The sequence below is a fragment of the Tauraco erythrolophus genome, chromosome 11 (assembly GCF_009769465.1).
Source record: "Tauraco erythrolophus isolate bTauEry1 chromosome 11, bTauEry1.pri, whole genome shotgun sequence".
Classification (NCBI taxonomy): Eukaryota; Metazoa; Chordata; class Aves; order Musophagiformes; family Musophagidae; genus Tauraco; species Tauraco erythrolophus.
In genome coordinates this window covers 2976622-3001749 of record NC_141475.1, presented here as the reverse complement: position 1 = coordinate 3001749, position 25128 = coordinate 2976622, and the positions used below count along the sequence as shown (strand labels likewise).

General features: G+C 43.9%; 1 protein-coding gene across 2 annotated transcripts in view; it reads left to right on the top strand.

Annotated features, from left to right (window-relative positions):
- Positions 1-25128, top strand: part of VPS8 (VPS8 subunit of CORVET complex) — an 81789-nt gene that overhangs the window by 43278 nt on the left and 13383 nt on the right. For both annotated transcript variants that reach the window (XM_086618736.1, XM_086618737.1), the window contains exons 31-42: positions 182-266; positions 1262-1360; positions 4865-4954; positions 5411-5457; positions 10392-10533; positions 11188-11277; positions 11707-11749; positions 12493-12596; positions 13977-14055; positions 15526-15608; positions 22832-22912; positions 24331-24500. In XM_086618736.1, coding sequence (XP_086474862.1) covers positions 182-266; positions 1262-1360; positions 4865-4954; positions 5411-5457; positions 10392-10533; positions 11188-11277; positions 11707-11749; positions 12493-12596; positions 13977-14055; positions 15526-15608; positions 22832-22912; positions 24331-24500 — 1113 coding nt within the window. The remainder of the gene's footprint in view (positions 1-181; positions 267-1261; positions 1361-4864; positions 4955-5410; positions 5458-10391; positions 10534-11187; positions 11278-11706; positions 11750-12492; positions 12597-13976; positions 14056-15525; positions 15609-22831; positions 22913-24330; positions 24501-25128) is intronic.

The window sequence follows — 25128 nt, the reverse complement described above, 5'->3', positions numbered from 1 at the left end:
ATACCAAATGGCGTATGTAAACCTTAATGTAAGATACTCCTAAATGCTTTTTGTAAAACATGCTGTATTTTTCTCTTGAGTGCTGCCAAACTGCGCTGCATCTGAGCTACCTACCTCTATCCTGCTGACTCAGCTGAATGAGTGTGTTTTTCCTAACCTGGAAAAATATTTTTCATTTTAGCTATCAGATTTGTGAGTTCATGTATGAACGAGAGCTTCGCTATGACAAAATAATTGACTGTTACCTGCGTGATCCGGTGAGAAAGGTGAGTAAATCTGGTGCTTCTGGCCTTTCTTCTCCATAGCAGCCCTGCTCTTGTCCAGCTTCTCTATCTTAAAAAGCATCCTCCTTCACAGTGGAGTTTTCTTAGTTATAGTCAAGGCTTTTTGCGCGCGTGTGTGTGTAGGAAAGGAATTGATTTCATTTTAAAGCTTCAGAGTTTTGGGTTTCTTCTTAAATTTAAACAATGCTAATACATAAAACCCGACTGCAAGGTGAGATTTGTTGCAAACGTTGCAAACTGCAATACTTCCTTGTTTCTGCCATCAGTCCCCCCCTTTCTCCCACTGGACAGAGTCTCTCTGCCCTTACTGTCTCTTTGCAATGAGCTTCTGCATGTCTAGCAGTTGCATATCTGCCACAGTTTTTGAGGTATTCTCTTCCCTACCACCAACAGATGTTGGGAGGAGAGTCTGGCAAATGTGATCTCGCCAGCTCCTTGTGAAGCCGCTATGCTGAAAGTTGTGTGAGTAAAGGAGTCAGAAAAAATGGGTTGTGATAGTGAGATGGAGAAAAAATGGTACAGGAGAGCATCTGAGCTGAGGACAGTGCAGGAGAACCTGGGGGAGAGGCTAATGTTGAAGAGTTGTCCAGGAATACACTTGGAAAACTGACCTACCCTCTGGTAGAGCGTTCTTTTCTCTGCCTGTGCTCCTAGCTAAAGAGCGACGTCCTGTCCTTTTTACCTGTGAGCAAGAGGGGGACGTTTCTAACAGTGGAAGAACAGTTCTCTTTGACCTCAGTGCTTAACACGTTTAACATCAATTCTGTTCCTCTTGGCTTTTTTTTTTCCTGGCAGTTCTTCAGGAACTATTTAGGGACATATAATCTCACCTGGAGATAACTTATCCTGACTTGCTAAGAGAGGACTAGCCCTGAGGTCATCCTAAGACTGCTTGAAATGCTCTCCCTTACCAAAATCTGATGCTATTAGCGGCGCAGCAGCACATACTACACCATTGATGGGTTTATGCCTTACAGGAAGAAGTTTTCAACTATATTCACAACATCCTGTCCATGCCTGGCTACAGTGCTGAAGAAAAGCAGTCGGTGTGGCAGAAAGCTTTGGAACATATAGAGGTACAGTGTATCTTGAACCCCTGGCACCGCAGCTGCCAACTCCTGCTTGATCTGCCCAGTGCTGTTCTGTAAGCAGAAGTGTCAATGTCGAATCACAACTGTTCAGAAAGCTCTGACTTCAAGGTTTAGTAGTCTCATACATTAATGTAAGTGCATCTCTTAGATTCAGGCTGGCTTCCCTGGTTTCAAGTATTGCTCTTTGGATAATGGGACCTTACCAGGGGGATGATGGCTAGTGAGCGCTGCGTAGCAGGGAAGGAATCCATTAGCAAGTCTTTCATCTCCTGAGTGTGCAGCAGCAGCAGCAGGACATTGACATCACTGACCTCACAGTCTGTGGTATCAAATTCCTCATCTTGCAACAATAATAGCATTCAGCCTTGGTACCCTGGCACTTCTAACCTGTGGGAAGATGGGGTCATGACTTCTACTGTAAGACACAGGCTGTTGCTAGACTTCTCTAGCTAAATGGTTTTTCTCATCTCTTCAATCTCTTCTTTGCTTCAGAGGATGGAGGTGTGTCTGAAATAATTGTCCAGTCAGTAGACATGGGGAATCCATAGTATCTCTAGTTCCTATAAGGTGGTGTCAGTCCCCTCCAGCGTGATCTAGAGATAAGCCAGGAAAATAACTGTCTATAAAACAAGCATTCATGCACTTGCCCAGACTGTTTAGCAGAAAACAGCCACAGAAGTCTGTATCCTGTGAGGTGAACAAAAAAGTAGTAGGTACATTGGAAAGATACAGAATACTTTTAGTCTCTGCCAGCATCTGCAAGTAGCATGTGACTAATGAGAAAATGGACCAGGAAGGAAAATGATTCAAAAGACAATAAACAAAGAAATCCTGTGAATCCAGCTGCATGACATGCAACTCGCTGAGCTCACACCCACTCTCCAGATGCACTTCCAGAGCCTGTGGGAATTGTTGGTGGCAATGGGTTGTGCTGTGGCTGAGTGAGCCTGGCTCATTACTGCCTTATCAGAGCAATTGTGGTTCCACCCTGGACTTTCTGAGTTGAGCAAGCTGCTGTCTACTGTGCTGCTTCCTTGTGTCTGCTTCATTCTTCTCCAGCTGCATCCCTTGTCTCTTTGTATAGGTATATTGTTCAGCATTATGAGTGAGTCAGCCTTGTTTTGTGACTTGATAAAAAGTCACAAATAGGTCTCCTTGCTGGATCTCTTCAGCCTTTACCATTGCCTGGGTGCCTCAGGACAAATCAGAAATGTTGCCCTTCCCGATGTTTTTCATTATGTTCCGGTTTTGATAAGCTTGTTGTAGGCTAAGGGTGTCAGATTTTCATATTGGGTTGTTTGGTTTTGTTCTCTCAATCCGGAGCCACTTCTTGATCGGATGTACAGTGTCAGAAGCGCCCAGTGCCCGACTTGTCAGAGCTGCATGCTTTTCTGAAGTTGGCAAACAGCAGAAAATATTCCTCTCAACTTGTCCCAGAAACACGGGGTTTCTTGCACTGTTCCATCAGCCTTGTAGATCATGGCCAGCTGCGTTTACCTGTGCCTTTTGCAGCTTCCTCCAAAAAGCTGCTGGGCAGATGATTGGCTCTGTAGGTCACCGTTCTCGGGTGCTGTCACTGAGATGAGCTCCCTCTTTCCTTTTGGCATCTTCTATTTCCCAGGACTGGTGAGCAGTATATACAATTTCACGTGGCTTAGCAGCTTATTGGCTACTATGGGCTTTTGTTTTTTCCCGTCATATTAGTCCTGCTGTCGGACATTCAGAAGACTTAAAATAATAAATAACATTTTACTAGGGTGGTGCTGTGATTTCAGGTCTTTGAACAACTGTCCTTTCATCTGCTGTGGTATGAAAGTAGCAAACCAGCCTCTTCAGCTGAAACTGGCAGTGTCTAGAGAGGCTTTCCTGGTGATCGTGCGACAGAAAGTGGGGTTAGTGATCAGTGCCACTTCTTATTTTCTCCATCACCTACATAGCTGTTGTTCCTTGATGTTTATCTTGAAAAAGAAGCTTAAGGCTTCTCTTCAATCATAGTGCTGTTTGGGGTGGTCACTTTCTGTCCTCGGACCCACATGCCTTGTGTCAGTAGTCTCCTCAAGGGCTGTCTGCCTAAGTAGTGCCACGCTTGCAAATTGTTCAAACCTGGGAGAGGATGAAAAACCAAGCCCCAGACCTTTTGCGTGGGGGTAGCTGCGAAGGTCGCGCTGATTCAAGAGCTGCAGTCAGTTACGAGGAGGCTGGGCCATCTCCCTCCAGCCATTCCATCCTGAAGACTCCCAGGAAGGGTTTGTCCAGAGAGAGAAACAAATGAAAGCAGTCACACCTCATCCTTTCTGCATTCCTCTGCACTGCTGTGGTTAAGATCTCCTGGGTCCTTCGGATTGCCTGGGCTTGTGAGATGAAGGGGTCATGCTCCTGAGCGCTGGGGAAGCAGCTAAGAGCTGTAGCTCATGCAGTGAAGCTGTGGGGTCAAACACTGCAGAGCTGCTTTACCCACAACATATGGTAGGCAAATGTTGCTTTGGAAACCTCACAAAACACATCCTCTATGATACTCTTCCTTCAAGAGCTTGTGGACTAGTCACTCTTCCCTGTTACTTCCTTTCTTCCTTTCTCCCTGGTCTGCTGCAGGCATTGGCTGAATTTGGTGGCTGCTACATCTGCCTGGGGACCAACCTAGTGCTAAATAACTTTTTCAGATTTTTTTTTTTTTTTTTCTTCCAGATGTATGTTTATGAAATTTTCTCTCTTTACCACTATAATAGTAGGTTTTGTGCAGTAAAGGAACGTTTTCTCCTTTGTAGGCTTAGCAGGGGCTTTTGGGAAGGGTTACCTGGTACCCAGCGTTGGTTTGAAGCAGTTGCCTCTCATTTATTTGGGAGTGTTAGGGGCAAAAAACCTCATGTTCTGGGTTGTGTAAACTTGTAAGATATGAAGCCTCTTAGTTTAAGCTTGACAGGAAGCAAACCCATAGGCATCAAAAAGATTTTGTTTTCTTTTTATTACAATAAAGAAACTGTTTAGGGTTTTTCCACGTCTGGACAGGTATCAGTGACAGGAAACCTGCTTTTAAACCTCTGATTCAGTTCAGTTCCAAGCCAGTTAAACGCTGTTTCCATTTGACTGAGAAATTCCCTAGGGGCAATTGAGGGCTTTGTTTAAACTCTCTACTGCTGGCTCCCAGGTGGCACTAGGAATGTCTGGTTGGCAGGGGTTAAAAGGCAGTTGTCGGAAAACCTGAAGACTAATTTCCTTGCTTTAGGACTGAGATGTGGTCTTGTCGGTGTGAAGAGCAAGGCCTGTTGTGTAGTAAAATTAGCAGCTTTCAGAAATGCCTTTTCACAAACTACCCTTCCTTCTGATTTTTTTTTTTTTCAAAATCACTTTTTGTCTGATGGTATTCATTGTTTTACAGCTTTCGTTTAGGCAAAGGTGCAGTTACGGTATGAATGGACTCAGTGATACTGCATAATTATATTGCCTATGACATTAAAAATCCTGATTTTTGTTGTGTTTCCCTCTCCAAAGGAGTTGCTGTTGCTGAGCCCGTGTAAAGCAGCCGACTTGGTGGCCATTCACTTCAGCGAGCAGATTGAGAGCATCATTACAAACCTCCAGGTAAAGTGCCACACTTCATTGACGTTGGTGCTTCTTTACAACGGGGTTACCATTCTTGTAAGAAACGCTTGCCAAGAGTGATGGTAAGTTGTTGCTGTGTCATAAACCGAAGAGAAATAGCTTGGTAGCTACTCAGCTGCAGGAATTGGTACATTGCAGTTATTTGACCCGTTTGCAGAGTTCTGGCCATAAAAATGTAGGATCTCTGAGCTGCTGGTTGCATCACTTGATAATTCAGGTTTTGGTTAGGAGCTCGGCATGGCTTGCACTCACAGATCGGACAGAGCTGTGGTCAGCAAACATCCTCTGAGTGTTTACACAAGACAAATGCCTAAACCACTTCTTCGGCTGGCACCAGCTGTGAATGGTATTTTCTTCAATGGATATAGTTCCAGAATCACTGGTTTATACCACGTTATTTAAAATAGTAATACTCTCTCTCCTCCCATCGTACAGGACCAGTTCTTACTCTTCCAGTTTCTGAGGAGTCTCCTTGATCCAAGGTATGTAAGAAAATTGGACCGTTTACAAACTACAGCTTGAAAACGTGAATTAAAATAAATTCCTTTGAAACAGTGTGTCAGTAGGCAGCCTACAGCCAAGATTAGGGCTTAGAAAAAGTGACTTGCTCTTCAGACTGCCCAAAGTTGAGAAGGATAGCTCAAACAAGTGTTCTGGGGAGCATCCTTTAGCAGAGCCTTTGGGGGCTTCCTAACTGGGAAGTGGCATGGGTTCCAGTACGCACAGTGTGATGCCTCCCCCACACTGGTGGGAGTTGGGGGGCATTGCTATAACGGCTTCTTTGGGAAGGCTGTGGAATGGTTGCCCTGTGACTGAGCCCCCCTGTTACCCTGTTCTCAACCCACCAGTCTGATTACTTGACTGAGGTGCCCAAGTTTAACGTAAACAGAAAAGCGTTCCGGTCCATTGACGTTTTTCATTTCTGTCTTATTTCAGAATTGCTGCCATATTTCACTGCAAACTTCTCCCTAACTACTTGCTTGCTCCATCTGCTCCTGTTCTTTCAGTGTTTCAGCACTGAGTGTTCTCTTTCTGTTGAATCAGTTTCGAATGCTACAAGACCTTGATGTTATTTATTTATTTTCCAAGACGTTTATATATGCACAGCTCCAATTACCTTCAGGCAATTGTTAATGCAATTGAAGGAGAGATCTTGTTTTGTCAATTAGCTACAAATTAATTGTGCTTTATGAGGTGGAGGAGTAGTAGGAAAAGGTAATATTATCTAAATTCAAGTGTCAATGTTTCAGTTCTTGTTGAACTGGAATAAAAAGCGTGCTTTGGAAGCTGGAACCTGAAATTAATCACTTGGGGGATTTCGTTAGGATGTAAATTTAAAAAAAAAAGGCATGTTTTGTTATTTCCAGAGTTTTACAACCATGTTTGTATGAAAGGTGTTAACTTCAACACCTATTGTTTTCTCAGAAGTCAAAAGAAAATCAGAATTTTACCAAGAAAATATCTTGGTTGGGTTTTGTAGGAGTGAAATCAGATGTTTAGTTAATAAATGAATAATTAAAAAAAATAGTGAATAGTTAAGCTGAAATGATACCCAGCTGGATGCTAAGTAGGACTTGCTTATGCTGTGATATCACTTGCAGCAAGTGAGACCCAATGAAGGTAGTAATTAACCTGGATTTTAATCTTACGCATGGAGCAACTTCCATAATCTCTGAGTAATAAACGTATCTAATTTAACTCTACCGTAATTAGAGCTAAATACAACCCTTTCTCCTGCAGCGATCTCCTAATCAAAAGCAACACATGATGTGTTCAAACCAGCAATAGGAAGCAACTTTCTGTATCTCATCTTTCCAAAGATCTCTGCTTTTCCCCCCAGGGCTGATGTTCAGCGAGGTGCATTACGCCCTGTGGCTGGTTGTCCTGTGCCAGGTGTGTCTTAGGAAAGTTCATGAACAGTTCCTTTTCCCTCCATGTTCCAAAGTCCACTAATTTTGCACTGCAGTAAGGTGTTCAGCACTCCAAGTAATTCCATCTTCAAGTAATTCCATACTCCAAGTAATTCTATCAGCCACATACTGACTGGATGGTAGATGTCAGAATGCTCAAGAAGCGAAAGATAAGTGGGACAGTTATACAGAAAAATGAACAAAATACTACTGAATACTTTGGATTCCCATGTGGGAGTGACTGACCATGAAGCAGAAGGTCTGGAAGCCCGAGGTTTAACCTATTGTCATTAAATTCTGTTGCCAGTAAGAAGGGTTCTGTAGAGATCCTAGATTGCTGGAGGGGCTTTTTTTAAGAAGACTCAAGGTCCTGTGGTCTGTTTTCAGTGCTGTGCAGTTGTCTGAGACCTATTGAAATGAGCTCAACTGTACCTTGAGAGACGAAGGGAAGGAGGGAGAAATCTTGCTACGCAAGACCTCATCTGCAGATATGCTTTGTAGTATGTCTATACATAAAATAGTGATTAGGTTCTTCTGAAAACATCTGTCTCTCTTCAGGCAATCTAAATGTTTATATGCTTTTTTGAGCAAAATTCTTATTAAAATAAAGACTCTTAGAGCAGTAAATGAGCTTTTAATGTCTCAAATACAAATGATTGCTTGATCATACAGGGACAAGGCTCATCATGCTGGTATAACTATCCTAGTCGGTGGAATTGCATTAGGGATTAATTTGGCCCATTTAATTTAGCTAGAGATTTATTTTAAAGGAGGGGGAAGGGGGAAGGGAGGGAACAGGGTTAACAGAAATTTCCTGGGGAAATTAAAACCAAATGTCCATGTGTGTTTTATAAGCAGCCACAGAAAACGGAGAATGTAGTGGGTATTGCTCAGCTCGTTAATCACAGCCTTTGCTGCATTTCCATTTTAAACTTTTTACATTTTTTTCCTCTAAAAAAAACCCCAATGCGGTGAAGCATGTCTGCTTGCAGTGTGTGTTTGTGTATTATACCAACAATATTAACTTAGTTAGCAACACAGTGTTCTGGGCCTGTAAGTACATTAGCAGATGCCTAAACTTTTAGGTTCTGTTACAATAGCTCTTCAGCTATCCCTGACACTTGCAAGGCTCACTTGGGCCAGGTTTTGTGGGAAACCAGTGGTTATCCCTTCCTTTTAGGGAAGAGCATTTGTACAGGTTGGCAAGGGAGATGTTTGGCCTGGTTGTGTTGGAGATGAACATAATGATGCTGAGCTGAGCAGGACCTGCAAGTCTCAAGACTGTTGCTTAGTTTTTAACATTATCATAATCCAGCTTAATTTCCATTCTGTCTTCTCTCTGCATTTCTTGAGTGAAATGGTTAAGGAAAAGGTCAGCTTGCTCATGAAGTCATGAATACTAGATGCCGGAGTTATTTCCAGACTAGAAGTTTGTTCTCGTACTAAAAATGTATGACTTGCCATTTTTCCCGTTTTGGTAGACAAGAGGTCATTTTAGATAGAAAGTGCTGCTTTGTTTTAGTCTAGTCACAAAAAGAGTCAAAGACTCCCTCCCTCACAGGCACTGGGGGAGTTCACAGGGAGTGTGTTGTGAGTGGAGTGGATGGTGAACGCAGGAGGCCAGAATTTAGGGTTCTCCTTCGGTCCTTCAAAAGTCCGTTCTTTATTTGATGTCAGAACACAGTAATTTGGATACCAATTTTTGTACAACTGTGTCCATACTTTGGACACCATGGTCATTACCTGCATGAGGCTCTCATTTCTGAGCAAATAAGTGCTTGACATTGTAATCACAGTCAGCTTCTTTTGGCTTGCTAGGGACACAGCCTTCTCCTGGCCTTCCTTGGATGATGATAATCCTGTTAGCTCTTGTAGCTCCCAGAAAACATAGGATCATATTGTATATATCAGACCTTTTCCATCCCATGGCTGTAAGGTTTGCACATCACACATCATCTCTGGATTAGGAATTTCTCTTCAGAAAGGTAACACAACTAAATGTATACCTTGATCTATTTTTTCCTAGCAGGAACTTCAGAGCAGGTTTAAGAGCCCTGTTTCCTAAACAGGATAAACTTCTGCTGTTTCTCTGCATGATGCATCAATCCTAGAACTGCCACATGAAGTTTAACCTCCAGTGGTGGTGAACTGCTTTTCGTTTTGAAGGGCTGCAGGTCCTATATCTGTCTCTAGGAAAGTATCATCCTTTCCATCTTAACTCTTTGAAATCTCTTGCTTCATGTTGCTCTTGTTAAACATAGTGTCAGTCAGGATACAGGGACAGTCATGGGCACTGCACTCACTTCTCTGGTTTTGTTTCCCCCACATTCAGAGTTTACTTCTCTAAGCCAAGGGATTAGAAAACGACCACTGCATGAACCACTGCTGCTGCTGGAAAGGCACTGGAGAAATCCTTTTTACAGACACATCTTTATTAAATGAGTTTCATTGTACTCTGAGCTTCACCTGCAGAAATTACCTCGGCTAGAATCAGAAGGGAAGCCCTAGTCTGGCCTGCTGAATGCCTCAGGCCAGGCAGCGTTATCCACAGCCCACCCAGAAGGGGAGAGTGTCTCAGGTCTGCGCTGCTGAGTGTCTGACCATCGTGGTGGTGTTGCATGTGAGAGGTCAGGAAGGTAACAAGGGCAAGGAGGCACAGCAGAGGTTGGAAGCTTCACCTACCTGCATTGACTGAGCAGATCCCATGTTGGGAGATGAGGCAGATGTCTTTAGTTCCAGCTGAATATGGTTCTGTAGCGCAGCTCGTTGCAGAACCCTTGAGAGAGGATGCAGCCTTTGGCTGAACGACACGCAGGGTCTCGTTCAAAACCTTACAGTTGGTGATCTGCTCTACCAATAACCATAAAGTGCACAGTTATTGCCTCTGCAAGAGCAAAACCTCATTCACCAGCTTTGTTCTGCCTGAGAAGAGGAACTAGGTAAAAATTGGCATGTTTCCCTAAAGAAACATGAGTCCATATCTCCATGAGATAGATAAAAGGGATCATATTCTAGTAGATGAAACAGTAAAACGTGATAAAGGAAGCCAAAGAAGAGCTTCAGGAACAATAAGCAAAAAGCAACCAAATATTTCTTCAAACACATGCAGAGAAGGTCTATAGGACAAATGAACCATCAGCATCTAAAAAGACCGTTCAGAGACCATAAGGTTTCACTGAAGAAATCGAGTGAGTTCTTTGTCCCTCTTTGCCATGGATTTGCTGAAGGTGTGCCTGTGCTGGTAGCTTTCTTCACGAGAGTCTTTGATAGTCTAATTTATACTGAGGCATCTGTAGAATATGTTGTGGAACAAATGAAATGCCTACTGACAGACCTCCAGCACCAGTAACTTGTAGAAGCAGCATAATTTTTCCAGATAAACCTACATTTTTTTACTTCTGTATTATGAACAAAAGACAACATAGAATTCAATAAGAAACTCTTCTTTCCAGCCAAACTTCTGGGCTAGAATTTGACTTGAGTCTCCTGTGTCTTTTTTATTCCAGAGAAGGCATTAACCAAGACCTGATACACTTACCACCCTGCATCACTGAGCAGTTCATTGAGCTGCTGTGTCAGTACAGCCCAGACCAGGTTTTGGAGACGCTTAAAGTTCTGGAATACTGCAGACTGGAAGAAACCATCCAGGTAGGAAAGACACGTATAAGCACAGGGGCAAGGGGAAGCATTCAAATCAGCTCCTACTTCTTTAAAGTACTGTGAAAGTACTTTAGCCTAGGTTGAGGATTAGTTCCTGGATACTCTTCCAATCCATTTCTAACACCCTATGTCCCCTCGAGCTGCTGAACTGCTCTCCTGCAGCATGGTCAGCTACATTTAATATGCTGATTCTGAGATTAGTCTCAGGGCTAATAAGAAAAAGGCCGTTAGTGCTCCAAAGCTCCTGAGTAACTGCGGCACAGAGACTGGCTGTGTTAATGCTGATTAATATGCTGAAGGGGTATGAAATCATGGGCCTGGGGTTTTTGGAAAGCAGTGCTGCCAACGTTTGCCTAGGGCTGGGAGAGTGACTATTTCTTCTCTTTGCGAAAATTCAAACAATAATCTGTCCTTGATCTTGATTTATAGATTTTTTTTTTTTAAATGTTTTAATGCTGCTGATGGCAATAGTGCAAGTTGAGAAATAAACACAGCGTAGCTGGTAGAGGAGGGAAGTTGGAGTGCTGCTCACATGGAGATGCAATCCTTTCTGACCATCTGGTCATCATTGTCTTGTGGAGTAAACAAACACTGGCACATTTCTTAAGACAGACATTTACCTTTTTTATTCTTTTAACTCAGATAACCCAGAAACATCAGCTCCATGAAGCTTCTTCGTATTTACTGGAGAAGAAGGGAGATATCCATGGTGCCTTTTTGGTTATGCTTGAGGTACAGTACACTGACATCCTGAATGTGGCATTTTTGCCATGCCAGCGTGGCATGACGTGCTATCAGTACGATGGCCGATGTTAAGATTGGACATTGTCATTGATTCTCAATTTATTTTCCACTAGAATTCCTGGAATCGTTTACCTTTTGTGTAATAACAATATGTCAAGTTGCTGAAGACTCAGCAGATCAGTATATTTTTCTGGCATGTCTTCAAACATCTAGCAGATAATAGATGCTGAAATTTGTTTTTCTTAATAAAAAATAATCTTTCAGCTCCTGTTTTCCTTTCTATATTTGGAAAGACATTTATGCTACATTAGTCATACTGGGGAAGAAAATGAGGGTGAGCCTTTGCAGCTATACCTTTTAAAAACACTTCTATCAAGATTCTGCAATTTTACTGTTCTGGGTTCTCTCTTGTTTCAGCGATTGCAGAGCAAGTTGCTGATGCTTACGCAAGATGATGAAAGTAAGAGTTATCAAGTTAAATTCCATTTTCTATTAAAAAGAGATAAACACCAAAATATAAAGTGCATATGCCTGACACCTGACATAATGAGATCCTAGTTCAGGTTTCTAGCTATTGCAGTGACACTTTTTAAATTTGTATTCACAGGGTTTTGGTAGCCATTCTGCTGACATTTCCTTGCTCTTGTTACTCTGATCTTGCTAAAGATCTAGAACAAGCTGTGATGGGTGGGTTTTTGTGTGCGGTCAGCTGCCTCGTCGGCTATTTTGATTGTGATTGGTACTCTTACTGGCTTACTAGACATGTCTCTTATGTTAGAATCCCCCCAAACTCATCACTGAGCTTTAGCAGGCATTATATATGAACAGCGATGAGACACATCTGAAAGCAGCTTTTTTTGAAGCAAACTTCTCAGAGAAGTGAGAATGTTCTGCCTACAGAAAATGAAGGTGTGCACTGTTCACTAGCCCAAGGACTCATTGGCCCTTAATTAAATGCACTGCCTGTATTTGTTACTTAATTGCATCTTAAACCACAGCTAAGATTATCTTTGTTTATGTGAAATGTAATGCCCATTTTATTGTGCCATTCAGGAAAAGTGCCAAAAATCAGGACCTGACTTCGTAGTTTAGTTGCTCACTGTAGCGAGCAGTCTTTACATGAAGAGAATGATTTTATTTTGCAGAATGATTGAGAGTTAACATATCTAATAGTTTGCAATTTTTTTCCTCCCCAAAACTTAGACTCAGCTGAACTCCCCTTGCTAGAAAACATTGAAGATTCCTTAATGAAAACAATTGCCCTTTGCCAGAGAAATTCACACAGTTTAGACCAGCAACAGCGAGAGGTAAGGCAATTAAAAAACGTATCACTAAAACCAACATCTGCATCTCCTGAAACTTTCTCTTCACGTCCTATCTATTGGATACTGCTATGTCTCAAGCAGTCATTGTTTTCCTTAGCCTTGTGTTCTTCTTGCAGTGGTGCACGTTTTAGACTCACAAAGGAGAAATCCTTACTTGTAAGGGTGAAGCACAAAATAAAGTGCATATCAGCAGTGGAGAAGCAGATGAGACAAACATCTCTTCCCCCATTTTTAGCTCCAGTTGAACTTTTGGCTTGACTGTCAACCAGACACTAAAGAAGACATAGTAAGTTTGGTGCCAACATTGTGGTGGCACAAAGCTGATGCTGCTATCACTGTAGCTGCAGAATATTGCTGTTCTGAATATGTTCACAAATCCTGAATTCACTGTCAGCCTGGTCTTTGAAGGGGTGGAGATAGCTTGCTTGAGCTCTTGCAGAGAGAACTGGTTTGCCTGTCTCCTTCTACTGAGGCTGCATTTCCATTTTGCCAATGTCAGTGACACAGAGGGCATCTTTACTCCTAAGATTATCCGTAACTTACGTAACTGAACTCAAAACTGAGGACGTCATTCCTGTGTTTAAAGAGGTGGCATGTCTGGAAGTCAGGGATTCTGTAATTTCTTCTGAGCACTGTCCAGTGTATGAGGTGACCTGCTTGGTTTCTTCTCTTAAATGATTTTCTGTGCAACAGATAGCTGCTGTGTTTTACCAGAGAGGTGTCTGCGTGCACGCCCTGGCCCGCCTGCCGAACTGGATAGATTGGAGTTAGTGTTTGCTCTCCCCCTGGGTCCTGTTCCACCTGCTGGAATGGCTTTGTTGATGCTTAAGATTTGACTCTGGTCACCAAATGAAGGACCAGCTTCCCCAGTACAATATTATGTGAACTTTCACAACTTCTGTATGCTGTCTGGAGGACTTAGATGCCTCTTTCCAGTTGGGATCCAATTACTGTGCTACCTGTTAAGTAAGCAGTCTCTACACCAGTTTGCATCTCACATGGAGAAGTAGTTGAGGACTGAATGCAGTAGAAGTAGATTGTTGTCACAATTCCAGTAAAGAAACAGGTGAGAATGAAGAAGAGGGAGCAACAGGAGCCAAAGGTCTTCTGTGCTCAGACCCCAATCAAATAGTATCTTGGTCTAAGGGATGAGCAATCCAGACTGAAAGCAGATCCCCAAGTGCTTTGCTCTGACATTATTTTAACATGTTTTGGTCTGTTCCATCGCAGTGGTGAGAAATGTAGTTCCGTTCTTTCGAAGGCAGAAGTGAGTCTTTGGAAATGGACTCTGACATTGCCAGCAGCTCATTTTTGCTACTGCCGTGTTCTTGCTGTTTTTTAACTCGCGTTCAATTATTTCAGGCCCTCTGGTTTCCCCTGCTGGAGGCTATGATGTCCCCACAGAAATTATCCGGTTCTTCACAGTGTCGATACTCCGAATGTAAGTGCTTTGGCTTTCGTGACTCCAGATATTAATCAAAATCTGTGTGCTGTCTCTCCTTCTCTACTGAATTAATAGAAGACAAGCAGTTTTGTTACTCAACTCCGAAACTTTCTGTTCCTGCAGAAGATCTGAACTGCAGTGGCTATAGGACTGAGCTCTGGTTGGGCTTTTGGTAGGCTGCAGATAATTATTGTGGTTTTGGTGGTTTTTATTTTTAGTCCCGAGGGGAAGAGACCCTACCATAGCCTCTGCTAATAAGTTGGTTCTGTTGAGAATGGTCTTTTTGAAAAAGCCAAGGTGCACAGCGTGTACAAAGGCTTTTCTAGGTTCTAAGTAGGCTGCAGTCTGCACTTTGGGAACTTCTAACATAACACACTGTCATCTTCCACCCCTGGCCCTTCTGTATGCTTATCCCTGCACCTGTCTATTGTATAGAAAATCCCTAGAGCTTGAATACACCAGCTAAATTCTGGAGTTCCAGTGCCCTGAATCTGTTGTGAGTGTCAGCAGCACATCTTGAAAAGCCTCCCTTTATTAGGAGACTTAAGACTAGTTAAAAAGGGGCTTAGATACTGTAGTCTTGGGACAGAATAATGTCTTTTGGTCCATTGCAGCCCCGTGCTCCACAGTGATTGCAGTTGTGCATGGTTAAGGATCACAGTGTATTACAAGTAAGCGTGGTGGTTGCCATGCTGTCCATCCCCCTTCTGTTTCTTTCCTTCCAGTGACCATTAGCTACATCTGGACTCCTGAGGATAGTCTTGCAGAGCTCAGTAACCCAAAAATAAAATCACACCTCTTCCCTCAACTCATCTTTTCCTCTGAATTCAGAATATCCCCAGGAATTAAGCATTTTTGGGAGCTAAACCCTGCAGAATACAAGTAATCATCTGAAGTGATACCAGAAATTACGTGAGGACAATACACTTGGATCCTGAATAGCTATCTCGTTTTCATTCCTAATGTGTATACTTCCCAAACTGCTCTAACTAGCTAATTATCCTCACAAAGAGGCTGAATTGCTGAGTCTGTGCATATCTGTGCACTCCTACTGTGCAAAATTGAGGATCCAGGAACAAGTGTCATGCAAAGGCTAATGCTAGGAAGTTTTAGAGTCTGTGGGGCTATAACATGGACAAGGTGTCCAAATTTGTTTTTGGAAGCAGTAGGAAAAGTGAATGACAATGCGAGTGCTACAAAGTAGGTCTCAAAACGTGAACGTTTACTGTAGGTAGGGTGTGGGAGGGGAACGGAGAGGCATCGTGATACCAACAACTTTTAAATATACTTTGTGATACAAAAAGCTGTGTGTGCTTACTGCAAAATGTGCAGAAGAAAAAAATTATAAAAGCCGTTTTCAAACTAGAAAACATGAACTGAAATAAAACTGTTAATCGATAAGATTGATCTCTCTTTTCTCCTTGAATCCTAATGAACTGCTGGTGGCTTTTATGTTTGATATTTCAGCTTTGAAGAGTTTGACAATGCAAGTGCTGAACAACATGGCTGCATTCATCGCTCTTCCTTCAATCCTGCAGAGAATTCTACAGGTGAGTTTCTGAAGAGAAGCAGCTTTTACCAAGCTGTGCCACCCAGTTATTAGCAACAGCAGTTTCCAGGTCGTTCAAGATCAGATTAGCTAATTGTTTGGTTCAAAGTATTTCACTAAAAGTTCAGCGGGTGAGATACAGGTTGGAAAAGCTGATAGAATGACCTGGGAGACTTGAAGCTCTGAGGAGACCTGTAGGAACATGTAGGCCTGGGAGAAGATAATTGAGGTGATTTCTGCAAACCAAATAAAACATCGTCTCAAAGGTTTGAAATTACTTTGAACTGGAACTTAGCAGCTTTAGGGGCAAAGCCACTGTGAATTTCTCAAAACTTGGAACTAAATTTGTTGAAAGCCATTTAGCCGAGGCTCTGGGATGGACGGTTTGGAGTAAAGCAAAGTTTGGAGGCTTTGGAGCAAGAGGTCTTGACTGGGCCATTTTGTATATAATGTATTATATTAGGGACGTTTGTTAGTGAGCAGCAAACATCTTGTAGAAGAGCTGGTTTCAAAATGGGATCTTGGATTGAGTGATCACAAGCGGATGCAATTTGATAATTTGTAAAATAGATGAAAGATGAGGTTGGGATTTAATAGCAAACCTTGAAAAAAAAAAAAAAACAAAAAAAACGAATTGGAGGAACAGTCTGCATTGTGGAGTGAAATGACCGAAGGATTGAGAAAGTGTTGAATTACTCTTCAGGGTTTCTATTCCGGATGAGAGAGGAAAATATAGAAAAGGGCTTACAGGGTGAACCTCCACCCTTAACAACCTATTAGTTTGATCTTAGTATTATGCACAATCTTGGAAAAAATCATAATTAAAGACAGTGAAAGATGTTGTAAAAGAGTGGATAGAAAGTGTCATCAACTGAAATGTGATTTTTATCAAAGGTAGAAAGTGTCAAGCAAACTTAAGGAGGACTCTTCAATATCTTATTTCGTCTAGTTTTAACTGGGGCATTAGATGTAGTTTCCTATCGGGCTTTGTTTGATGTTTAATGTAGGCAAGAAATGATACAGAAGCTGCGAATGAATAAGTGGGGAGGTTGACAGGGAGACTTTCCTGAGTTATGCTGAGAATTCCCAGAACAGGGTGAGAGACAAACCAGTGACCACTGTGAAGATAATACAGCTGGGGAGGTATTGTGGTGTGGAGGAAGATCCTGTTCTCCCTTGGCATGAGATATCTTAGTTTTCAGTCTTCATATATTTCATTCCATTTCTGTTCTTACAGCATGACTCTTTCAGCAGAGGTAGAAAACCCCTTTTCTGGAGGCTGACATTCATGTCTTGGAGGCAACAGAGGAGTGAAATGTGTGTGTCAGTTGTACAGCGAAACGGTTGGTGTGATGGCACTATTGCAGAGGATAATGGGATGCTTACGGTGCACCAGGTGAAGTGCTTTCACTAGGGACACAAGTGTGCAAGGCATTATTTAAAGCAGCACCTGCAACTCTGGTCGCTGGGCTTGGAGGCAGGATGAAACTGCTCCTGCTCATTCCATTTCCGTGGTCAGCCTTACAAATTCAGTCTGACAAAAGAGAGATTTGAAAAGGCAAATGGTTTTTGTTACAACTAGAGCAAAAAATGAGGAGAGGTGATTTCTTAAAATGCATTTGGAGAGGAGGACTGAACTCCAGGCGAAGAACATTAGTATCAGAATTTCGTAGACAGGAGTAGGAATTGGTACCTTGTAGCTCAGAAACAGGTGTGGGGAAAATAGTGTCATTAACACTCATCAGAAAATGCTGTGGAAGGGAAGGTGGTATTTATTTACAGGTTCTCTAAATGACTTTACCTCTTAACACTCACTCTTTTATAGATTTCGTTCACACACACACTCACACTCATGTATTTGCACACACCTGAGCATGAGTGATCTGACCCGGATCACTGGTGGGCAGCAAAGAGGGTGTCAGCCCTTCACTGCATCTCTGGGCTTCCTCTGATGACAGCTTAGGCTTGGACAGCTTAGTTGCCCCAAAGTGCCTGTTGTAAGGTGGATTTTTTGCCTCTGAGTCTCACTTAAGCCTCCATAAATCGTAGGCCAGATTGCTGCACGCTTTGTTTTCCCTTGTTTTGAACCTAGGTTTGAAATGCACGTCTGTAGGCTGCTCTCCTGTTGGGTTAACACCAAAATGGCGCAGGATATTCTGCCAACTTGTCCTCCTCGTGTTAGGACACGGGTTCTTCCACTGTAACTTGTCTGTCCTGGGCTCTTACCAGTCTGCTGCCTTCAGTGCTTGACACCCTCCTCAGCTTTGCAGCTGGGAACAGTGTCCTTTGTTACCAAGACAGACCATTCATTTAACCCTTTGCTTTTGTGCTTAAAAATGCACATTTCTGTTCACACCAGCTTTATTTCTGGGATTTCGTTGCTCGAGGTCACTTTGGTGGGTTTGTGGCTCTGTTGTATTAAAGTGTTGCTTCAGGGCTTGCACTGGATGCCTGTGGGAGGCTTTATTGGGGTTTTATTTTGGTGCACAGCATGGCTCTTGCAAGAACGTTGCTTTCAATTCAGCTGGCAAGATGTTGTTGGGAATGGTGCTGAGATTTACCATGTGGCCGTGTCTTCAGGTGCCCAGCTCAAACGTTTGGGGTTCTGAACCCTTGCCATGTTTGGGATCAGGAGAGAAACTCCCCCTGTGTCAGACAGCTGGGAGCACTGGATTTTTTGCCTCCCTGTGTAGTGTGCCCTGTTATCTGCTTCCTTGGATTAGCTGGGAATGCCATTTAAGTGCCCTGCAGGGAAGAGTAACAACATGGCATGCATACATGGTGTTTCCTCAGAATGTGCTGTCTCAGCAGCTTTCTCAGCTCGAATGATCTCTATTTTGTTAGCCCTGGGTGGGTATTAGTTTTGCAAAGCTGTGTAGTTGCTCTTTGAAGCCATGTAAAATTGTAAACCCTGGTGCCAAACCATTCTGCCTTGGCTCGGAGCAGTATGTAGGGCCTTGTTCAAAATGTTATTCACGTGCCACTTTAACTGTGACCGTAAGTAAATTCTTAAGCCAGCTCTTCTGCAGAGCCTACAGCCTTGCCTAAGCCCTCAAAATATTTCTGTGAAACCCAGAATTATAAGTGGTGCTTGTCTGAAAATGCCCTCAAAAGCTGTTCTGACAGAGGTCAAGTCTTGGTGGTAGAGCATAGATGTGCTGGAGCTGCAGGTCTGGAAGGTAGAACAGCTGCCCAGGTATTAACTGGGCGATTTTTTGTAAGGTGGATGACATCAATAAACTGAGGTAGATTATCTTGCCTTTTCGGAAAAGGAATTAGAGTATTCCAATTTTAGTAGACTGTTTTTCTTCCTCTTCTGGGCTTAACTGCTTATAGATTATACCTTATGCAAATGTTAACTTTGCAACCAAAGTGCTTTGCTAAAGGGCACCTTGCAGAGGGCTGTGACCAGACTCCGCAGCTTTCGTGGAAAATAGGCTCCTGGCATCTGCCTGTTACAGCATATTGACTCAACTTTATAGAATTAAAGTCATATGAAATAACAATTAATACATTTATATCCTTGCTCATCCTTAATGATGTTGTAAAGTTATTTATTAAATAGGAAGTCTGAAATAACCGTATTAGGAGAGATACTAGAGGAATCCTCTTGAGCATTAAGAAAAACTCCATGTCATTAAGGATGTGAATGCTGTCTGAAGAGGGCTGAAAGGTTGAGTGTTAATTCCCTTACAAAGCTGTAATCCTTCATGAATGTTTCGTAAGTAGATGCAGCTGATGCCTCCTACAAAACAGAGAACTGGAGAAGCCAGAAATTAAAAATCTACCTGTAGGAACACCAAAGTGGAGAAGGAAGGAATCTCTGAAATCTGTTAGAGTGGAAGCAGAAAGATCCAAAAAGCCTTTGCTTGAATTTTTTTCTGTCCCTGCTTAGGGCCCTGCCTGTTTGTTTGTTTGTTTGTTTTCCCAGTCCTGAAGGTCAATGCTGTGGGATTAGTTTTATCTACAACAGTTGCGCTGTGCCCTTGCAGATGGGACAAGCTGGAAGTGACTGCGTTTTCCGAGTTTGTAGCACGTTTATTGGCACGGTTCTGTGAGTATTGTTAGCAAAGAACGTGCTATTTCCTGGAGCCGGGAAGAAATTGGAAATGGAGGGGACAGAACTGGCTGAAAGGCTGCGTGAGCCCCTCTGGCTTGCATCTGGGTGCCTGCCAGCTTTTCCTGATCCGTTTGTTGGTAGCAGCACTGGGCTGCGAGCTTGGCTTTGGCTCGCCGTGTCCCCGGGGAAATACCAGCCTGGAAACAGGAGCTGTGATCCGTCCCTGGCTCGGTGCAACTTACTGTTATTCATGTGCTGTCCCGTACAGTGTATCTGCAGCACGCATAAGTTCCAAACTGAGACAAATTTTATAAGGTGGAATTAATGAAACACGTTCCTCCATAAAAGTAAGTGATCCCACAAGGCTCTTGAGACTGTAAATTTTGTGGGGGCTGAGAGCAGCAAATTGGAAGGAAGCATTATAACTTGCTGGGAAGGTAAAATTACAGCTCTGGAGTTCATGCTGAAGGCAGATAGACAGCTGCAGCCCCGGCCTGGGGAGCACAGTCTCCAGTGGCTGCTGGCAGGAAACGTGCATGAGCGTCACCACTTGGACTTGACTGCCAGGCTCGGTGTGAGGCTTTGCTAGACCACATGGCTCCTCTTTGGAGAAAAGTCCGTTCTCTTCCGACCTGCTGTGTTTTTAGAGATCATCAAGCGTGACTCGAGAAAAACTGAGCAACTGGAAGTTGGCCCTCAGACTCACGTTCCAACTCTGCAAAGCTGTAGGTGGCTCTTTTATTGTCGCCTCTTCATATCTCCTCTTCTGCTTCTATCTCTATCTCTATCCAGACAAAGAAACAAGTTGCTTTGAGAATCTCTACTTGCAGCTTGGGAAGTTTGAGTTGCTATATGGAAATGGTTGCATCCATACAGTTTGTGAGTTACCTGTTTGAGTTTCCTTGGCCGTATACTTGAGTGCTTTGGAAAAGTACCTGGTGGATACAAAAATAACTTGCTCTATGTTATGGATCACGTACATGCTGCGTTGGAAGTCCCGAGTTCCCTGTTGCCCTCCATAATTCATCTGGTGACTCAGTGCCGTGTGCTTTCTACTCTGTGGCTTTTAAATTATGCATGTGCAAAGAAAACTTGGTGTTGTCTGAGGCTGCACTGTTCACCTAGGAAAAACGTGGCCTCTGCAGCATGTCGAGCTCTTCTGTATGTTCCAGATGTACAGCTGGTTTGACTCGAGCGGTGTTACTCAGGGCTGGTTTTATTTAGGCCTGGCGTTGGCGTTTCTGCCTGTCACATTCCCTCCGAAGACTTGTTCAGAAATCGCTGGACTCAGTTTCTGGAGCTGTGTTGGTGATGGTACCTTGCAGCCTAAGCTCTGTACTACTTCAGTCATCTCTCCCAACTTGCTTTTCCACTCTTGATTAGCCTTTCTCTCCCTCGCTTGCAGTCCCAGCATGGAATCAGCCTTGCTCCTGCCCTTTTGCTCATCCCTCTCATCCAGAGCTCATTCATTCAGCTCCTTCTGTTCCAGCTTCCACAGTGTCTCCATCGTTTTTCTACTCTCTAGGTTAGTTTCCCTTTCACATCTTGCCAGTCTCTATTTTTTGCCAATGTCTTGCCCGTTCCACCAGTCAGCTTCTTTCAGCTTCCAGCAGACTTCCCCCCGTATCCTTCCAGTGCCTCCCAGCAGGACAAAATGCTTTTTTCCAGGCCCAGTTCAATGACGGACTGTCAGTCTCTGGGATTTGTGCGTTACACCAAGATGATTTCCCCTGATCCTCTTTTGAGGCGTTCCTGAACAGACTTGTTGTGATTGAACGGGCACGTGTGTGCCTCGCTGGTGCTGCCTTGGGGTGGGGAGGGCACAGCCCTGCTCTTTTGCAGATCTGGGCCACGGAGACAGAACTGAAGCTGGGCTGCACGGCGTGGATGGCAGATCCTGCTACTAACCTGACTCTTCTTCCTCGCTTCCCGTTTATATTAAAGACACAAAGACCAGCTGGATCCCAGCTGGTTAGCCGGCTTCTCGCAGGGCATCTTCTTTTGGGAGATATCCCTGTATTGCGTTCTAGTCTGATCTTGCTGCTGCTGCAGAGACAGGCTGGAGGAAGTTGTGTTCCCGGCACGTGAGTGTTGGAAGTGATGCCCCGTGGCATGTCGGCAGGGGACAGGGCACCTCTGCAGCTGCATGGAGAGATCTTTCAGGGTCAGTTCTGCCCAGGAGACACAGTGCTGGTGGCTGCTAGTGCTTGTGGCCACGAGGAGCTGTCAGCAAACTCTCACCGTCCTGGTGGTTGGTAGAGGGTGTTTCCTGGCACAGTCCAGTGTGCCCATGAGCAGGAGCCTGCTCTCTTGTTGTGCAATGGGCCCTGGCAGGAGGGAAAGGTGTTGCAGAAGTCTCTTCCAGTGCTTTGCCCATCTCTGGCTGTTCGTAGAGGCTGGGCACTGCCACAGAAAGCAGCTCCCAAAGGGCTCCTTGCCAAGCTCACCCCAGAACAGGGAGATGCATCCTAGACTGGGGTTTGTGTCCTGCTCGGAGCGATGCTTCCGAGGGTGCCAGGGTGGCTGTGGAGGAGAAGGGGATGTTTGGTTTGGAACAGGCCTGAGGAAGGTGGTTGAGGTGCACCAGGGCAATGACTCTTTGTTTGTGCTGCTGGGACATGGAAATAAAGCTGCTGAGGACACATGGGAATCATCCCAGTGGCAACGGAAGAGCCCCAGGCCCCTGTTCCCTGGATGATGTTCTGTCATCTGGGATGTGAGATCAGAGCCCACAGGCAGCCCAGGAGCTGGCTGACCAGCAGAAACCACAGCAGGCAGTGTCCAGTGGCAGCACGGATGGAGCTGGTACCTCCTGTGTCACTGCAGGGTGTTTTCTACTGTTTCCTTCGATATCCCTCAAATACATTCTCCAGGCAGCTCTTGCGTCTTCTGAGTGAAGTTTCTGAGGTCACACCTGAAGTCTTTTGATCCAAGCACAGTAATTAGTATTGATGTTGTCATCTACTCAGTTTTGCTAATTACCAATTTTCCCATCAATACATAGGATTATTCTGTTGTCCTTGTGCATGTACAGCATCTTTCAATCTGGAGTCATAACTTCTGTTTGCAATGCCAATCTGGAGGGAAAAAAAAAAAAAAAATTAAAAAAAGCCAGAATGGTCATACTCTGTGATTCAGCTGCAGCCTTTCATGTCTCCATGCAGGATCCAGTTTATGGAAAAGGGAAACTCGGGGAAATTCAAGGACTTGTCCTGGGAATGCTGGACACTTTTAACTATGAACAAGTAAGTTGCATGTATTTCTGTTCTGTCCACCGCAGTATGCAGGGATTACTTTTAGCTATCTAGCCTACTATTCTCTCTCATTTGCCATTTCTCTCTGCAGGGCGAAGTAAACGGGCACGCAAGTGATTTATATTTGTGTGACTGGGGGAAGGGGAATGAGTTTGTGTTGCTGACAAACAGATTGCGAGTGAAGGGACTGACAGGTACATGGTGAACACCTCCGTAGTTCAGTTTTACGTTAAATGTACTGGAAGGATAAACATCTGCTTTTTCTCCAGCTCATCCTGCAGTTAGCGATTCAGAGGCACAAAACCAATGTGGTTTGTCTTTTTACACGTTTTTAAATAAATGCCTTTTAAGTTAGGCTGGTTTGCCACTTGCCAATGGTAATGCTGTGCCTCCTTTGTCACCTGATGAGACTTTACCTGTATCCCTTATATTTACTTACTCCTGCCTTTCTCTGTCCAGTCTCAAATCCCAGGCAGTCTCCAAACTTGAACAGTTATCTAAAATGCATTTTTCCCAAAACAGAATGTGTAGTCTTCCTCCAAACTCACCCTCCCTCGTTCTGCCTGCCATATGGCACTACCATCCTAGCTACTGCTCAGCCCTCCGTGCAGCAGCATCCAATTTAAAAATAAAAATGGTAAATAGCTTTACTGTAGAGGGCTGAACATAAAGAGCCATTGTTTCTGTTTGGGTTCTTGGGAAAGGTCTGCTCTGAGCAGTATAGGTCCTCTGTCGTTGCCTGGCAGTCATCCAGTAGGGGCTGCGTGTCACATCTGGACTAGGCCAGATGTGAACCACCAGTGCAACCTCTGCAGCCTTTGTGATTTGCTGCTACAGAGCATGGAAAGATCATGGACCAGAGCACCTGTGCCTGGTACGTGTTGTTGCTGAAAGAGGCACTGGCTGCTAACAGCTAAGGCTATTTTGCTTTTGGCTCTTCAGAAATGGAAATCTCAGTTGGGGAGAACCAGCAGATGAGAAGTTCAGTATTTTTTTTTCGTATTTTAATTGTGATAGTGCGTTTAGGCTTTGATTTTTATCAGGTTTCTACTAAAATGGAGGATGTAAGTAGTAGCTTACCAAGTAGAGGCGGGGGGGAAGGAAGGTCTGGGAGAGAAGATGACAAAATGAGCCTACTGTGTCTATTAATGCCCTTTGACAAAGATAATAAAGCACTAATCCATTTAAGAGTGAAAAGGTATTGTCTCCATTTACATGTGATAAAAGAAAGGATAAGTATTTTGAGGGCAGTAGCTAGAAAACATACAAAGAGAAGCAATTTTGTTGGGTTGGTTTTGCTCCTAGTAATCTGCTAAGCTGCTTGTTACGAAGAATTGATCGGTACGGCGTTTCGGCAGCCTGGAGATGACAAAATGACCTAGTTATTCTGTACATTGTCTCCCACGCAGACCCTTTTAGAGACAACTACGAATCTTCTAAACCATGATCTCCACTGGTCCCTGTGTAACCTAAGAGCTTCTGTCACTAGAGGGCTTACCCCGAAGCAGGATTACTGCTGCATTTGTCTGCAGCAGTACAAAAGAAGACAAGAAACTGCTGATGAAATCATTGTTTTCAGGTAAAGTTAAGGGTCACAGCTGTCATCATGTTAGTAGTTTTAAAAGAAAAGAAAGAAAAAGAAGGAGCTACTGGTCTCTGACTCCCAGGAATACCTGATTACTTGTGTATCCCTGCTCCCTTGCCCTGTCAGTGGGCTGGCTAATCACACCCATCAGAGCCAGCCTTCTTTGCATGCAGCCAGCTCCTTCTCTGCTGAAAATTGCCTTAAACTTCTGCGGGAGCTGCTCAGTAAGCTGTCAGTTTATCTGTCACCTCTCCCAGCGGCGCAGCTGGTGCCCTTGCAGCACCCTGGGTTTATTCGCCTGTGTTTGTACGTCTCGGATCCGTCGCAGCCCTGACTACGTGCTCCGCTGGCGTCTCTGGTTTTCCTGGCTGTGACTAGGTGGCTGCAAAATAAGACCAGATTGATATTACCTTAGTATTATAATCTGTGACTGTATCAGCAAATGGGCATCTACTGGTTTTTTTGCAAGTCTAGAAATAGGACGGGGAGTTAAGAAGGGAGCATATATGCTGCTGATCTGTGTTTACAGACAAGCAGCCACCTTCTCCCTTGCCCAGAGATTTCCCATCCAAAGCGTGGAGCGGCATCACCCTGCTTCCCAGCACCTAGCAGGGCTCTCTTC